The 18,540-nt window shown below is 36.6% G+C and overlaps 1 protein-coding gene across 9 annotated transcripts in view; it reads right to left on the bottom strand.

Moving 5' to 3' along the window:
- Positions 1-6,894: 6,894 nt before the first annotated feature.
- Positions 6,895-18,540, bottom strand: part of foxp1b (forkhead box P1b) — a 234,376-nt gene continuing 222,730 nt past the window's right edge. For all 9 annotated transcript variants that reach the window (XM_079841218.1, XM_079841220.1, XM_079841217.1 and 6 more), the window contains 5 exons: positions 18,103-18,204; positions 15,741-15,862; positions 13,666-13,735; positions 13,025-13,191; positions 6,895-9,165 (listed from right to left, as the gene is read on the bottom strand). In XM_079841218.1, coding sequence (XP_079697344.1) covers positions 9,021-9,165; positions 13,025-13,191; positions 13,666-13,735; positions 15,741-15,862; positions 18,103-18,204 — 606 coding nt within the window. In that variant the 3' untranslated portion in view covers positions 6,895-9,020. The remainder of the gene's footprint in view (positions 9,166-13,024; positions 13,192-13,665; positions 13,736-15,740; positions 15,863-18,102; positions 18,205-18,540) is intronic.

The raw sequence follows: 18,540 nt of genomic DNA, 5'->3' as shown, positions 1-18,540 counted from the left end.
TTTATTATTTTTTATTTTATTTCATTAAGTTAAACTAAATTAAAATGCTAAATGTTGTCCTGGCAACTAGCTTAAAATAAGTGTATATATATATATATATATATATATATATATATATATATATATATATATATATATATATATATATATATATATATATATATATATATATATATATATATATATATATATATATATATAAATTCAGTTAACTTTTATTTAAGTAATAAGTAATGAAGTAAGTAATAAAACATTTATTTTTATGTTTTAGTTTCAGTTGTGGTTGACAACATATATATACATATACATATATACATACATATATATATATATATATATATATATATATATATATATATATATATATATATATATATATATATATATATATATATATATATATATATATATATATATATATATATATATATATATATATATATATATATATATATATATATATATATATATATATATATATATATATATAATATGTCATAAGGTAAATCTTTTGAAATTGAGATTTATTCATCATCTGAAAGCTAAATAAATAAGTTTTCCATTGTTGTATGGTTTGTTAGGATAGGATACAACTATTTGAAAATCTGGAATCTGAGGGTGCAAAAAAAAGTCTAAATATTGAGAAAATCGCCTTTAAAGTTGTCCAAATGAAGTTCTTAACAATGCATATTACTACTACTACTAATAATAATTTTTGTAAATTATATTTATGGTAGGGAATTTACAAAATATCTTCATGGAACATGATCTTTACTTAATATCCTAATGATTTTTGGCATAAAAGAAAAAAACGATAATTTTGACCCATACAATGTATTGTTGGCTATTGCCACAAATATACCTGTGCGACTTATGACTGGTTTTGTGATCCAGGGTCACATATATAGAAATTAATACTACAACTACTGCAACAGGGCATTATTTTGCATACGTAGCATTTCAGTAAACCTGAAAAGTATTTGGATGCTTGTCACACCATAAAATGTGAATTATATTGTAATAGATAATATTACACCAATTGACAGTGAATGATGCTATGTCTTCTCTCAGGACTTCACTATTCAATGTAGTTTATCACATTGATGTAATGAAGTTTATTGTAAACTAAATGTTGTTACTTGAAATATAATAAACTTTAACTGAAATAATATATTTTACTTCAGCTATAACGTGATGCACTAAATAACTAAAACTTTAACTAAAATTTATAGAAAATATATAGACATATTTAAAAAAAAACACGGTTACCCTTATTTGTCTTTGTTACACAGTAATTACACATTTAAGTACTGAGTAATATTAAGTAACTACATGTAATTACTATAGGGTTAGGGTTTGGTTGAGGGTTAGTTTCACGTAATTACACATAATTTATAGTTATTACTATAGTAACTACATGAAACGTATGTAACATTGACACTGTAAAACAAAGTGTGCCCAAACAAACAAACAAAAATGCAAACAGCAAAATGACTAAAACTTTACCTAAAATGAAAATGAAAAGAGAAAATATAAAAGTGATAACTAATTGAAAACATGAATAAAAACTATAATAGTATCTTAATAAGACAAAAAAAACACTGATGTAATGTCCAAATCCTTTTTAACATTTCGAACAGTATACATTAAGAATTTAAAACAATATCATAGATTTTTTAAGTGACTCTTTATCCAAAGACAAACTAGCAGCTTAGTGTGAGCGGATGCAGGGCTTTTTACTCTTTTCAATCAGGCATGAAAATAAACCAATCTTTTTTTGGTTAGAAACAGGAACAGTACGGACTATGACAGCGGACGAGGAGAGAACAAGCTCACGCTTATGAGCAAGTAATATCAGAGAGACAACAGCGATAAAATTAAGAAGCTCCAAACACGGGATAAAATATTACCAGCAAAAAGTCTAACCATAATTTTATATTGTTTCCTTTAAATCTTATCTTCCAGCATCTTTAATTAATAATATCCCCAGTGACATTTATGTATCAGAGCAATAAGCTAAGCAGGAAACAATTTATGTCACCTAAAGCTTTTTAACAAATCAATGCAACTATTTGTAATTGCTTGTTTCACAAGATTAAAAATGCTTAGGCCTGATCTCTGTCTGCTGTTTAGTGGCTAGCATGACCCTGTGCATCCCTCATAAAAAGCAAACTCCTCATCATCAGCATTAATTTCCATCAAGAAATCCATAGCGCTAATATTTCTGGGATTTTAATGCAGTAACAATTTATAGCTGGTCAAATGCAGTTACCTAAATTGCTGTTGGTAAAGGACAGTTTAACTGTCTCTTTTTAATTAGAAGGTAATTTAATGTGCGAGCTGCCACGATAGTGCCGGTCATTATGGACTTCACGTCGAGCGTTCGATAACAAACAGCACAAATATCGCTGTCTATAATCTAATGAAAGACACTCAATAATGTTGTACTGAAACTGATAAATGCCTGATCTTTGCATGTCATATGTGCGCATATGAAAAACAATTATCTGTGTCTTTTATTATAGCGTGACCATGTACAGCAGCACAGGTGATGAAAGATGCTCACAATTCAGAGTTTTAGACACTGACTATAACGGAGTAGTCAGCCAAGTGAGAAAGTAAAAATGTTTGATTGGTGATCAGAACAGCAAAAAATGGGAATTATAGACCAAAAAAGGAGAATTGTACATATTTAATGCCATAATCATGATCTGTAATCATTCATAGTGTCATGAGAGCAGGATGACTTTGATAGTGATAGGAAGGTCAGAGATGGTTGCGTTTCTGTTAAACAATTGTAATATGATTTGCATTTTAAAAACGCAATGGGTTCGGAATGTAAAATATTGATATATTTATACACTCTAAAAAACACAAGGTTCTATATGGCACCAAAAATGGTTCTTCGTCGTAATCATAGTGGAACCACTTTTGGTGCTATATAGCACCATATCTTAACATGTTCTGTATATAGTGGTGCTATATAGCACCTTAGTCAAAGAACCTCTGAAGAACCGCTGAAGAACCACTGAAGCACCAAAATTGGTGCTATATAGCACTTAATACGAGCCAAGAACCATTTTTAGTGCCATATACATTTTTTTGAGTGTATTAATATGTAAAAACTATTGCGTATGAGCAGTGTTGGGGGTTACAAGTACAAGTTCCAAGTTTCATTACAAGCAACGCAAGTTAAGTAATCAGATTACTTTTTCCAAGTAACTACTTAAGTAACGCATTACTTTTAAATTTACAACAACACATTTAAAATATGTAATGCAAGCTACTTCTTTTTTCCATCTTTGGACTGACCTCCTAAATCATGCGTGAGGTGAAGAGAGGTTGTGCGCGCTGTGTGAACATGATGGTAATTGTAGTTCTAAATCTGAGCATGCATTTACTCGTCTCACTTGCACAAAAACAGATTCAGTGTTAAATAAAAACAGTGAAATCAAACTCAGAATATTACCCAAACCTGCATTAATTAAATATAATTACACAAATATACATTGTGTATTTAATCTCACTTTATTAACCATAGAGATGTGAATTTGCACTTCCGCTTGAGGATTATTCATTTCACTTTTGGTGTGAAAGGGGGTGTACATTTGCCGAAAATAGAACATTTTTGGTTAAAAAAAGAAGCAAGAACCGCATTACTTTCCATAAAAAGCAACTGAGTAATGCAATTAGTTACTTTTTTTAGGGAGTAATATAATATTGTAACACATTACTTTTAAAAGTAACTTTCCCCAACACTGCTTATGAGATATCATTTTAAGTTTTAATTCCTCATAAAGAAAAAAAAAACTGATAAATTGTCTACCTTTTGCATAGTTTTACTGTTATATAGAGATAGTACACACAAATCAATATTATGTGTTCATGATTCATATACTTTCCTCCCAGCAAACCTTTTTCTTTATCAGTATTTACTGGAAAACAAGACAACTGTCTCTTAAAAAAGGTACATTTGTGTGATACTAAGAAAATATATTTCAGAGAATATGTTGTGAATTATGTTCTTACCTCCCCCTGGCAAAATGTTTTAAACAAACGTACTATCTTGAATTAAGTCTTAAAAGTCAAAATTGCACATTAAGATTTCGAGAATAGTAGTGAATAAATGCAAGTATTTCCCCATGTGCTCTGGAGGAAGTCCACCTGCTTTTATGGCTAATCTAGACCAGAAAGCAAGATCTTTATTCGAATGTATTAAAAACAGCTTAACGCGAGGAAAGACCTTACAAAACGCTTCGGTCAATGATAACAGAGACAAATCTGTTTTGTATTTTGCAGTTTTTAGAATCCAAAAACGGAGGATTATCCCCGGATCCATTCCCTCCCCTCTCGCTCGCAGATGTCTGCAAGTTTTCCTCCCCCCCCCAGAAAAGCAAGGATTATGAAGTCAATTACATTTGCAGCACAGTTTGCTATTGGAATACATACAGTAGCTCATTTCTTTGTGTTTTTCCGTCTTTTTTAATAGTAAATACAAAGCAGTTGTGATAAAGCAAACATGGTGATACAAACAGTATTTTTTTTTTGTTCTTTGAAAAGAATCAGGAGAAAATGAGAGGACACACAAGCTATAATGTGGTGTATGTACAGCCTACTTCAACATGAGCTAAAAGAGCAGAGACAGGACACAGTTTACCGCATGTGAGAAGCAAAATAAATTGAAGAACAGATCATATCGAAGCAAGCCAAATGGCGTTTCTTAACGATAAAAAAAGCCTGAGGTTTGGATCGGTTTAAAAGAGAATAAAAAAAAAGAGAGACCCTCATGATAAACAAGCTCTGATTTTTATATCTTTTTTAAAAAATCTTTTTCTTAAAATAGTTTGCTACAGTTTTAGACTAAACATGCAAGACATACGACTAAGTGCAACTGAGTGAAATGTTACATCATTTTCTTAGTTCCTCATTCCCTATAGGTTTGAACTGAGGTATGCATATTAACAGTTTCTCATGCTGCATTTCTTCAGTAATGCTGAGCTACACATGCGGTGAATGCTCTCATCTACCTGCTCAAGAATAACAATCAGAAACAGCCCTCAGATGAGCCCCGAATCCTTCCCACTGTCCCTTGCGGGCGACCCTCAGCTGCCTGGATGCTTGATTCATTTTAGTGAACCACAGAGCGCTCATCGATAAAAAATAAAAAAAATGCTTGGATAAATTTACAAATAGTAGTAACTGCCATTAAAGTACCTTGTACCCAGCTTATTGGTTGACAGGAGTGTTTTTTAATATAAAAAAGTATTAAGTTGACAGACACTAAAACACAATCATAGAGCATTGCCAAGGTTAACAAAAGGACATCGGGAATCCCGTTTCGAATTTACAAGTGGCATACAATCTTTTCAAATAATAAAATGGCAAAAAAAAAAACAAACTAAAGTATGAGAACAAATGAAACTCTCATCATTGTGTGGTCCAGTTGAAGTTCAGTTCACATTGTGTTATGCAAATGGATTTAAATTTCCTGTGACGACAGTGAGTAGTCCTAAACTCTTTCATCCATATCCTTCTCCTTTATAGCCATCATTTCCTGATAGAACACTCCCTTTTTTCCTTTTCATTGGCCCAAAGACAACATTGCTTTGATTTGGTCGTGTGTTGGTCTCGATCTTTGCCTCTCCTCTCCTATTTTGGTCACAGGCAAAGACAAACAGCTGCCCATCGAACAACCCCTTTGGCTTTTTTTTTTCTTTCGCTTTTTTTCACTATAATAAGCCCGACACAGTTTCAGACATTTCATCATTTTTGTGTCCGGCCAGTGCGGGGAACACTATAAGGATATTTGGCCTTTCGTTTAGCTATTGCATGGAACATAGAATATATCAACTTGTAGTATCTTGTATCTTTGGTAGTCACAGATAAGAGACATAAACATCAACTTAAGTAAAAACAAAATGACAACAAAAATGGAAGTAATAAATAAGAACACAGAAAGTGGTTGGTTGCAGTCATTTAAAAAAAACAAACAAAATGCAATTGTGTACGATTTGTAGAAGCCTAATCTAAAGTCTGTTGTCATCCTTGCGCTGTGCCAAAATTTGAATCTAAACTAGCCGGCGGCGGCGGCAGCTTCCAATTCGGAGTTGCCTCCCGGGTTCAACCGGCCTGCGTGGAAACAGCCAGTCGGAAACAATCATTTCCAAGGTGATGTGGCAAGATGCGAATGGTCATAGTGGGCCGCCCCAGTGCCGTAATGCTCAGTGGTCATGGTCATCGGTTTCATAATCCCTTTACCATTTAATCCCATGTGTAATTATTATCATGTCTAATAACAGAGGCTGAGCCGGTCATTGATGTGGTGAAACAGATACCAAAACTAGAGGGAATGCAGTTTCAAGTCATCCAGACAGTCTTTGAAATTACAGAAGTGAGCCCCCCCCCCCCCAAAAAAAAAGTTTCATATATGCCGACAATGACGTTCAGGAATCACAATTAGCTTTTGTCTAACAATTCTCTCCCTGCTGCTTATTTCAACATTTTTTTTTGACATTTCATTTTGTAATACAGATGATGGTTTCGATCAGCGATTTGGTTGACGCTAACATGCATCACCACAAAAGGGGATTTTTGAAAGTATAATTTCAGAACGATAAACGTTAACCTGCGTCGATTTCTCTGTCATTCATTCCACGTGAAAATTAAACTTCATTGGTGCGTGGAGAGGGAGCCTTCATTACGAGTAGTGCATTTGCAGATGGACTTCATGAGCGGGAAAGAGCACGAGAGAGAGAGAGAGTGTGTGTGTGTGTGTGTGTGCCGGCACGCAAGGGCAATGTGACTGCAAAGTGGCGATCCGAAACGCTAGGAACAAATGACAGAAAAATACTACACGGTAATGCGACATTCTGTTTCAATTTCGAAAGGAAAGGAAGAGAGAGAAAGAGAGAGAGAGAGAGCATGAGAAGCCTTAACATTCATCCAGTGCTAAGCACACCATAACTCCACGTCATTATTCATGAGGTCTGATCAGTTACCAAAACAAACAAACCCAACAAAAAGAATATATAGCTAACAGCACAGAGTAATGAGAGGACACTACATTTCAATTATTTGCCCAGGAACCCTCAAAACACCAGACAGATATGCTCCAGCTTTGATGACAGCGATCCTAAAGGAATAGTGCACTTAAAAATTGACAATTCTGTCATTTTTTCATCGTCATGTTGTTCCGAAGCCGTATGACTTTCTTTTTATCCATGAAAACTCTCTGCAACCTCTAAAACGATCTGTTAAATCTGTACTATATCAGGCAATTACAATTAATGGGGAGTAGAGCTTTCAAGCTTCAAAAAGGACACAAAAGCATCCCTATCACTCACTTTACTATATTCCAAGTTGTAGATAGATTTGGATAAGAAACAAACCAAGTTTTAAGCTGCTATTAGGGCTGCACGATATTGTAAAAAAAACTGACATTTGATTTCACCAGTTGACTTGAATGGCTCTATTTGTGTGATTTTCTAGCGGAGTGAATGATGCATAAAAAAATAATGAACAAATTACATGGCACAGTCTTCACTGTATAAATGAAATATAATTCATCTTTTTTTGTTGGTGTTTTATTAACATTAATGACACAGACAGCGGCAGGAATATTTGGCTGCTGTCACTTTAAGACCGAATGCACGGATCCAATATAATGATAAGCATCCGTTTTCAACGATTTACGTTCACGTAAGCCATAAGCGACACTCAGAGACGGCCATTTTGACATCATTTTGCATACATGTGTCTGTTCAAGCACAAATATATGCGAAAAAAAATGGAATTTGGTGTTCTTTCATTCTAATAGTTTAAAATTGCTTGAATGTTTTGTAGTTTATTCTTAGCTAAAAACACTTAGTTCTTTCAAAAATATATGTGCTAATTAATGTATATTTACTTCTTTCACTCGTAAGTTTATAATATGCCATTGAAAATACATACGGGTAAGGGGTTGGAATGCGGGTTGCCATGTTGCCCCTCCATCTTGAAAGTACAATAGCCAAAGAGGGACATACCCATAAATTCAAGCTTCGCCTTTCGCGTTTTAACACTCGATGGCACCGTGTCGAATGTGGACGAGGTCGAACTGGAAGCCATGTTAATCTTGGACTAAATCGGCCACCGTAGGAGTTAAAACGAAATCGGAATTGAGAGGAACAGAAACTAAAATTCACTGGATGGTCATATACCTTTTCACCACTAGATGGGGGAAAATATCACACAGTGTAGCTTTAAACTGACAGCACCTAAAACACGTGATAAAAAACGTCCCTTCCTGTGAGCCGTGAGCAGATCGAATCAGTGAACTGATTCACTGAAAAGATCCAACTCAAAAGAATGATTCACTCACAATTCAGACACTGCTACTTCTCTCTGAACTCTCAGGGAGAGCATTCCCAAATCACTGTGTTTCACAGAAGAAAGTAAGTCATATGGGTTTGGAATGACATGATGGTGAGTAAATGACAGAATTTTCTTTTTTGGGTGAACCGTCCTTTAAGAAGATCTGAAGGCAGAGGCAATGAATTAAAGTCACATACGTACACGCACACTGTGAGTGGCACGCTCATTGAAGCGCTAATGATTTGTGTGTGTGTGTGTGTGTGTGAGAGAGAGAGTTTGTGATCAGTGTTTATTCGACTCCGAGAGCATTGAGTCTTTCTCAGCTGTGTTTTCATGTCCGCTCTGGTCTCAGTGACACTTATGCCAAAACGAAGTAGAAGCAGGCCCCAGTACCAAATGTCTTTTCATCAGGCGATGAGTAGAAATTCACGCATCTCTTCTTTTAAACGAAAAGTAGAAACAAATCAAAAATACTTCCAAATGGAATAGATTTTATCTTCTCGTATTTCGTTTTGTATTTAATGGCACTAAGAGTAAATCGGAACATTTTAATAGCCGTCAACAAGAGGATTGTGAATCCAGTCTTGGGCTTGCTATATCTGGAGTGGTCTCGCAGGCGACCGCAGTCAGTATGGCCTCTTCGGCAGAGGACCTGGAAGAAACCAGGCTTACAGCATGTCCTCGTTCCCGTGGTCGTCCTCGTAATCTCTGTGGTGGTCAAAGTCTGGACTGTGATTGGCTGTCGTCACGAGGGAAAGGGGGCCTTCATGCTCCTCTGGGTCCAGTGGCTCCTCTTTTACACTGATATGATGCCTTGAGAAAAAACAGAACAGGAACGTTCATTTATATGCGCACACATTCTCAGAACAAATCTTAATGAATGAATATTCTTTTGTGTATGGTATTGTGTGGTCTTTGTTTCTCTTTAATTTGACTTTTTAAATTATATATATATATATATATATATATATATATATATATATATATATATATATATATATATATATATATATATATATATATATATATATAAATATCTTTTACGCTGATAGGATGCCTTAGGAAAAAAACAGAACATGAACGTTCATTTATTTGCACACAAAAGCCTAGATTCTCCGAATTTTTTTAAATAAAAAAATGCATAAATCTTAATGAATGAATATTCTTTTGTGTATGGATATTGTGTTGTGGCTTTGTCTTTGTCTTTTCTTTAATTTGACTAAGTCGACACACCAAATAATAGTTTTTGGTGAGGATGTCTATACAAATCTGTAAAAAAAACTAAGTATATATGGATCTACAATATCTAGGCATTGTGACAATTAAAACAAAACAAAAAAACATATATCAATATCTTTTACGCGGATATGATGCTTTAGGAAAAAACAGAACCGGAACGTTCATTTATTTGCACACAAAAGCCTAGATTCTCAGATTTTTTTAAATAAAAAAATGAATAAATCTTAATGAATTAAAAAAAAATTTTTGTGTATGGATATTGTGTTGTGTCTTTGTCTTTTCTTTAATTTGACTAAGTCGACGCACCAAATAATAGTTTTTGGTGAGGATGTCTATACAAATCTGTAAAAAAATACAATATATACTATAATATATATATATATATAATATAATAATAATACAAATAAAAAAAGTTATATATGGATACAGTTTCTAGGCAATATTGTGACGCGACTAAACAAAATCAGTGCTGTCTCAGTGCAGCCCCACTGTTTACATATAAAATAAATAAAAAAATTATAAAAAAAAAACTAGAGTAAGGACCGGCTGTTTCTATAATGAAAGACTAACAGAGGCAGCACAGCACCACTCCTGATAACTCCACTTCCCTTTCAGCTCTTCCAACACCGGGATACCAGCCGGCTTTATTTTCCACAGCTGGCCCGACAACTGGGTTTTCACTTTGAATTGATAAATGAGGGAGATTAACAACATACGACATTGCGAGGAGAGAATGGACTGCGGAGAACGGTGGCAGGCGTACGAGCGAGCGAGCGGACGGCCTGTCAGCTTCCCGGTGGCGTCGGATCAGTGGCGCTCCGCGCGCTCCTCTTCTCGCTCGTTAACATGCACAACCTGTGAGGCGGGTCTCTAGAGGACGACCCTGCGCAAGGTTCCGTCATTAATCAACTTCAAGCGTGCAAAAAAAAAAAAAAAACCCACGGTGACCAGACAGCGCGGCGTACACTTTAAATACGCGCAAAATTAATGCAACTTCTAACCAAAGTGTCAATAAGGGGAAGAAAAGCAGTGGCGGGGAGGCGTGCGAGACGAGAGGGGAAGGGGGAGGCGCTGACGACGGGGCCCAACACAAACGGCTGTGATAAGAAACAGAGCCCTTACAAGAATAATAACGCTGTCAGTTGTAAACAAGGCAAAACATGAACCCGGCCCACAGTCTGGGCAAAGGATTGTCCACAGAGATGAGATCTGCCAAATTTCTCATTACAGAAACACTGCAGGAATAGAGCGCCAATGAGCGAGCGCTGACTGTACCGGACCAAAACTGAAACGAATAAAAGGATAAACAGCTGTAGCAGAGCCTTTAAGTTAATTAGTCTCACATGGCAAACTATAGGTTTTCACCAAGACATGTTTGGCAAATGTAATTAGCCACAATCTTTTTTCTCTCTCTCGTGTGCTTCTCAGCCACGATTGTTAAGAAAGTAGCCACGCTAATGAATATTTGTGTGTGAATAATAAGAAAACTCTCTATCGGTTTCAGATCAAAGCATCTCCATGTATCCCATTGCCTCTCTAGCTGGAGGGCAAATACGAAATTGTTATTAATATGCAACTGAGATGCACTCTGCTTTCGCCTTCATTGTAATTAGGACTGAAGCATCAGATTGCAGACATCTGCAACAATACAAACAGGTGAGGCGGATGGAAGCCCGTTTATTACATGTTATTAATTACCACTTTGGAGTCAAAAGAAATAATGCTAGCAATATAGCGGTTCTATTATCAAAATGTACTTGTTTGTTTGCATCATAATTACAGGCCTGGTTTATGTCGTTGCATGTTAAGATGGATATAATTATATACTTGGCTTGACGATACTATGTAATCATTTGAATAGTTGACATTTAATTACACCGTTTGAAATAACTCATAAAATCAGAATAAAAAGTAAAAAACGCTTTACAAAAAAGCACTGTGGAAGTACCATGGTAAAGTGACAATATCGTAAGATAATACCATGGTGGTGGGTGTTTGTTTACCATATTCATGTTCCATAGCATTTACAATTATCATTGGACTTGCCTAAAGCACATGGTATTAATGATGCTCTTGATAATGTAAACATAAAATCTGAATATTCTGAAAATATGCATAGGGTCATACATTTCACCCTTTATAAAGCTCATGTTTGGGAAATAATATCTGATATTTTAATTACAGTTATAAAGGTTAAATAAATAATTTCTGCTTAAACAGATTCTAAAATAAAAAGCGTTCCTTTCCTTTTCCATCCATCAGCGAAACCATTTCCATTACCAGAGAAAAAGTTTCTCACCGAAATTGAAACGCAATGCCCTTGATAACATGATCCATAAATCTGGCTAACTCAATAAACCTCAGTGCCTTTTATGCGAATGTTTTATGTATGCTCGTACATTCTCACACTTTGTACAGCTCGTGTTTGGGCAACATCTTTGCTTTTGAGTGCGTTAAGTTGGCAAATGCCTGGAGAGGTGAGAGGCAGACCGCCTCAGAGCAAGCACACCCATCCTGTTTCTCTGTATCCTGCGGATGGGGCAGGCCTGCAGCTATGTTACCTGCCATTAGCGTTTCTCTCATCCACATCTTCACGAGTTCATTACCGTGCCATTTTTTTGAAAAACCATTTGCTGATGTTTCACAGAAACTGCAATAAATCTGGCCGAGCAACAAATCAGCGTTCTGTCCTCCAACATCTGGAAACCATGTTGTCTGCACCGTATTATTTTAAGCTTCAAACAACACGGCGGTCCCTCCCATACAACAAGTGTATGGGGAGCTGTGGTTTCCAACCCCGACCGCAGCTCAGCTACATGGAAATGCTGGAGCGCTTTCGGCGAGGCTAATTACGACCCCCCACCCCTCCCTTCGTTGTTTTACTCTCGACGGCTCGGAGAGTTTTCGGACGTGCTGCGAGTCCCGTCTGGGTGGAAAAAGGAGGCCAGTTCTGTCATCTTCTATTCACCACTTTTGTAAATATTTAAATGAAATGGAGGCAATAATTAGGGAGGAACACCGTGTAGAACGCTGCACACTATTGACCCGCAATAAAAGCCAGTTTATAAACTTCTCCTCGAAATAACACGGAGAGACACTATTTTCTTTACGAGCTCCCCCAGCCAAGAAACCTGCCAAAGGTGGGGCTTCCTTTCTAAGACTGCATTCACAATTCCTGCTTCCTCTGTAAACTGCAGTTTTCTATATAATTTCATGGCTGGCTAAACATCTACTGTAATGTACATCGAACCCTACTGTGCGTTCAGAGACTATTTTCAACTCCTAGCGGCCTGGTGCAAAATTCCCACCACCTAAGCTGTACGAGCGTCGCCCTGCATGCGTGTGAGCCTAATGATTCCTGGACGTCTCCCTGTACCTCGCGCCCTTATCTCAGTCACACACACATTATGAAGGTGGGATGTGAGCCACTCACATAGCTGGCAGGGGCGAGCGTCCAGGGCTGCTGTCACTACCGTTGCTGTTCCCGTGGTCCATGGCCCCATTCATTTCCTCTCGGATGGCGCTGGCAAGCGAGTTAAGAGTGGGACTTCCGATGGAAGCGGTAGTGTATAGAGGTATGTTGTTCTCTGCCATTGAAGCCTAAAACAGAATAGAGGAGATGAACTCGGCGAGACCAATTCCTTCAAAACATCGGGACCATTCAACGGCCTCCAGATACTTGGGCTCATCCAAAATAAATAACCATTTTGCACAATGCATGTCCTTTCATGAGCTATTTACAAGTTTTTAAAGTGATAATGATGGCATGATGTGTGTTCAAGAGAATTTCTTTTGACATTTTCTACAAAAAAGACATGAAGATTTTTAGCAAATGATGCACATTAGAAAATTATTTGACGTTTGTATTTGATCCGATGGAAAAATAGAAAACTGTAGTTTCATTACGCAAGACCTTATAAACCAGCTAAAAGAGTCATATTTTCAGGCAAGCTTTATTGCTTCATCATTCTTCATCAACTGTACACAAAATTAGTACATACCATGAGGGCAGCTACTGAAAAATTAATAAATAAAACCATATAAGGATTGGATGCTGCAAGCGTGTGATTTTACCTGGAAGGCTGCAGAAAGAGCGGGACCATATCCCAAAGTGGTATGGATGTTCTTTACCAGAGCTGGACTTCTGTAGAGACAAAAATATAGACACACATTCAGTTCAGTGGTGAAACGAGTCATACTGTCTCCGCTCTACTGAACAGATTGATTTTACACTAAAGTCAGTATTTAGAGTACAATCTGATTTCCAATGAAACTCAATAGCAAAATCAATAGATGGCACTAAACTATCAAAAGCTCTTTAACACTGAAGCTCTGTCCCAAAACGAACTGCCTACTTGGCCTACTTCACTTCCAATGCGAAGGCAGTCTTGTAATAATTCTAGCTTGTTTGGGCCAATAACTAATGCATCTATCAGTTGTGCAAAAGGCAATCCCAGAATGCACTGTGACAAGCAAAAATATTGTTCAATACCATAAAGCATCATTAAAAATAGTCAGATTTGAATGGAATTAATCTTGTACCCAATATTTGTGTGCACTATGTATTCTTAGCAACACGCTAGCATCAGATCTTAAAGAGTGCAAAAGTATTTTGGTAAAAATCAATTCTCCTATCAAGCCTACTGCATTTTAGATTATGGGAGGAACTTCCAGTTTGGGGAAGTTCTACTCAAAAAGGTTGCGCTAAATAATTTACAAATCTGAAGGTTGCGCTAAATCCTTATCTGTCAAGTCTGACTGAATGAGCTGTACAATTTCCTTCATGTTCTATTTTCAGACGTCAGGGGAAGAAGGAAATGCCTGGTATTTTAATGTGACATGGTATAACAAGAATATCTTTCAGGCACTGCATTAATTTCCTACACTTTATTTATTTTATTTTCATTTTTATTCCGCTGTAACAGTATGAAAAAGACAACATTTCCTGCGCATTTAATTTACAATATATCCCATGAATAATTCACTGGAATGCAATATCTAAGCATATCTTGTTTTTCTTTCCAGGTTTATTTTCACACGGATGCTTTAAAATGTAATTGTCTCCCCTATTCACTTCTAATCCCAGTGTTTGCTGGAATGTTTCTAAAGCAGGTAAATACAATATTTATTGTCTGTCAAAATGATGGAATCACTTTGAAATATTATCACTCAATGTTACAGTTAATGGACATTTTTGATTAAGGCAACATATGTTATATAATACAGACATATATTAATAAAGTGATATTTAGCTAGGCTGTAATATTGCTATGGAAATGTTCAAGCTCTTCATGGTGTGTTAGAATAATGTTTTCTCATTGTGCCCATTTTTGAAAATGCTTTTCGTTCAAAGATTGAAACTCACTGATTGTTTACAGTTTAACGGAAATTAATCCCATAATTAGAGAGAAAATTATTGGAATTTTTACTTCTGCCTATATACTTAGAAGTTAGTTTCCTATGTAGAGCGTAGATTACAAGGAAGCTCACCAAGTTTTGGAACAAAGCTTACATATGTGAAGTTGTGTTATTTTTAAAATCATATATTGATATATCAGATGACACTCACATAGCCATTTCATCTATTATGAAAACCACATATGACACAAGCATAAGATACATAGAGGATGAGCGAGCACATAGAGGCAAAGCATGCAGGGAGGGGGCGGGGCAGAAGGCGGTGCTTACTGTACAGGCGGCTCGTCACAGCTTTCGTCGGCCGCATGCTTCCTGGGGCGACCTCGTTGTATATGGCGGCCGCGTTTAAACTCTTCATCGTCTACAGTCCAAAAGGACCCAAAGTCATCCTCAACTCTTACAAAGCATTTATGCAGGGAGAGATTGGTGCGCACAGCACCCTGGGATAGGGGAGAGGGGCAGCAAGCAGCCAGATGCGGATGGAGCAAGACAGACAGACAGTGATAGAGAAGAGGATATGAAATGAATGAATGGATAAGCACAAGCGACCAGGGGTTATGGTGCACACAGCCAGCACATGACTCACATACGGGCACAGAGACGCACGCTAAAGCTAGTAGGGGGTCAATGGGCGGCACAGCACAGAGACAATGACATGGAGCCCATCCATCAACACCACGAGACACGGGTTTGGTCAGCCATGCTGTATGGGGTGGCGCTGGAACACCTACCCGCTGATCTTTTGCGGCCTTCTCTTTTGGAACTCTAGCTCGTCGACGGTCCATACCGCCCCTTTAACGTTCTCTACCCGCACAAAACACTTGTGAAGACTAAGGTTATGCCGCACTGCATTCTGCAGTTGGTGTGAGAGAAAGAAAAGGGCTAATGAGTGCAAAAGGAAATGTGCTGGAATAAATTAGACATTTCAGTATTTTGTATTACAGCCTTTTTATATAAAAGCCACATTCTCTTGTATTACAGTTCCATTAAGAAAATGTAAATTCTGTCATCATTTACTCACCTTGTTCAAAACTCTGTCCTTCTGTGGAACAAAAAAGGAGACGTTTTGCAGAATGTTTTGAATGTCAATGACACCAAACGGCACTGATTCTCTCGTTTTAACTTGACAGAGAATAATGACTTGCATATGGGTCTGTCACACTAAGCTATTATATGACTTTTAATGGTGCTTTTTTGGAGCTTGAAAGAGCAGCAGGGACATTCTTCATAACATCTCCTTTTTTGTTCCACTGAAGAAATGATATGCAAATGATAGCATTTTGAAGTAAGTGATGACAGAAAAAAATGAAATCAATTTACCTGAAAAGCAAAATTGCAGAACATATAAAAGATAGTTTCAGACAATATATCAAATACAATGTCCTTTCCCAGATTTTATTAGCTGTTTCGAAGTTATATACACTAAAGACACACTACCGTTGAAAAGTTTCAGAGATTTGAAAAAAAAGAAAGAAATGTATTCTTTTATTCAGCAAGGATGCATTAAATCGATTTTGATTGATTGAAAAAGTAACAGCAAAAAACTATTTCAAATAAATGCTGTTCTTTTGAACTTTCTTTTAATCAAAGAATATCACGGCTTCCACAAAAAATATAACTGTTTTCAACATTAATGATAAGAAGAAATGTTGAGCACCAAATCAGCATATTAAAATAATTTCTGAAGGATTACGTGACAATGAAGACTGGAGAAATGATGCTGAAAATTCAGCTTTGGGCATCACAGGAATAAATTACATTTTAAACAATATTACTGTTTTTACTGTATGTGTGATCAAATAAATGCAGCCTTGGTGAGCATAATATTAAAAAGACTTTGCAGAATAGTTTGCTATTCCCAAAACACTCCCTATACAAAGAAATGCACTGATCAAGAGCCAATTGTAGCTGCACCCTGGACTACCAACAAAATTCCAGACTGCACAAATAGTCTGATAAACATGACTCTTTGGCAGTTATGACTTTAGCACTGTAGCTGAACAATGAGGGGAAGAGAAGTAATTCTAACATGCTCTGCTTGTTGCGTTCTTATAAATTACCCTTTCATCAGGCCATTTGTACAACATGCGGGTGATATTTAGTAAATAAAGCCCTCCTTGATTGATGGAGGCCTGTGTGGGTGTTGTCGCTCTGGTGCTTTATCATTCAGCTCTGGTTAAAGTCACAGATAGTTCATCATTTTCTGCCTCACTTCAAAAACGGAAACTGAAAACGCTTGAGTTAAATGCCAATGCTCAACAAACTCTGCCAGGGGAAAACATCCTACTCAAATGTCCAGATTTCCCCTTAAAGCTGTTGAAATTCGTCCAGAGAAAACTGAAAAACACTTTCAAAATAAATCCAAATGAAGAGGGGGTCTCTTCCAGAAACTTCTAAGGACCATTAAGTGAAATAAATCATATTTGGGGAAAAATGCATACTTTCTCTGGGTAATTTGAACTCGTTGACTAAATCTCACTGGGTAAAATGGTGTAAAGTACAAAGTAGCAATTTTACATGATTTCTGTTTGTATCTCTGAGGGCTGTTTTTTTAATGGCCATTATGCTGCGATATCTTAAAATCTGGGAACAGAGAATATGTTTGTCAGTATGAAGGTTTGTTTAAAGAACTACAATATACAGTGGTGTCTAAAAGTCTGAGAACACTAGTGAAAATATTACTTTTTTTTTGTTGTTGCTACATTTGATTAGTCTGCACTTGATTTTTTGCCATATATCTTGTTCTCATTTTCTCAATTTTACTTTTAAAATTTCTAAGGTTTAAACTAGATTTTAAATTCCAGATCTGTAATGTAGTCCCAGACTTCCACTGTATCTCCCTTATTTATAGAAGCTTGTCATGAGCGAAAAAGTGTATGTGGTCCAATGAGAGAGGTGTGCGCTGAATTCTGGGGGCTGTTTTCTACTGCCAGGAGTTATATTGAGAGCTCAATAGTTTCACATTCTTCAACAACCAAGTTTTTTAGTTTCTACTTCATTCAACGTTTTTCATCCAGTCAACTACTGGGAAAAATCAAAATTCATTGTATATTAGTAACAGCAAGAAATAGAGAATAAGAATTGAGAGATCACCTTCCACGTCGCTGCATTGCGTCTGAAATATGCAAACATTCGTGTGAACCAGTTGTAGATCTCGTTTAGTGTTAGCTGTTTTTCCGGCGACTCTAGTATTGCCTGGAAAAACACACACAAATGCTGATAAGCAAAAAGCTGTTTCATTTCCGTTCAAACCTGGAGCAAAAACAAAGTGAGATGCACATGGTATGTCAAGTTAAAGTTGATCGGAGGGTGCATGTAAAACAGCTCCATGCTTTTCCGTTCTCAAATGGGAGCTACTTTGTTTACTGAACGCTTCCTTATGCAAATATGGCAATTTGAGTACATCCTTTTCCGCTAAACGACCAGAACAAGAAAAAAAAAAAACTATTTTACAGAGCCAGATTATAAAGCGGCAATTATCCCGGGCCCAGATTAATGCCCGTGTGATCACAGATTACCAGTTCAGGCCTG

Source organism: Gobio gobio (assembly GCF_949357685.1).
Source record: "Gobio gobio genome assembly, chromosome: 17".
Classification (NCBI taxonomy): Eukaryota; Metazoa; Chordata; class Actinopteri; order Cypriniformes; family Gobionidae; genus Gobio; species Gobio gobio.
This window is presented reverse-complemented; position numbering and strand designations above follow the sequence as displayed.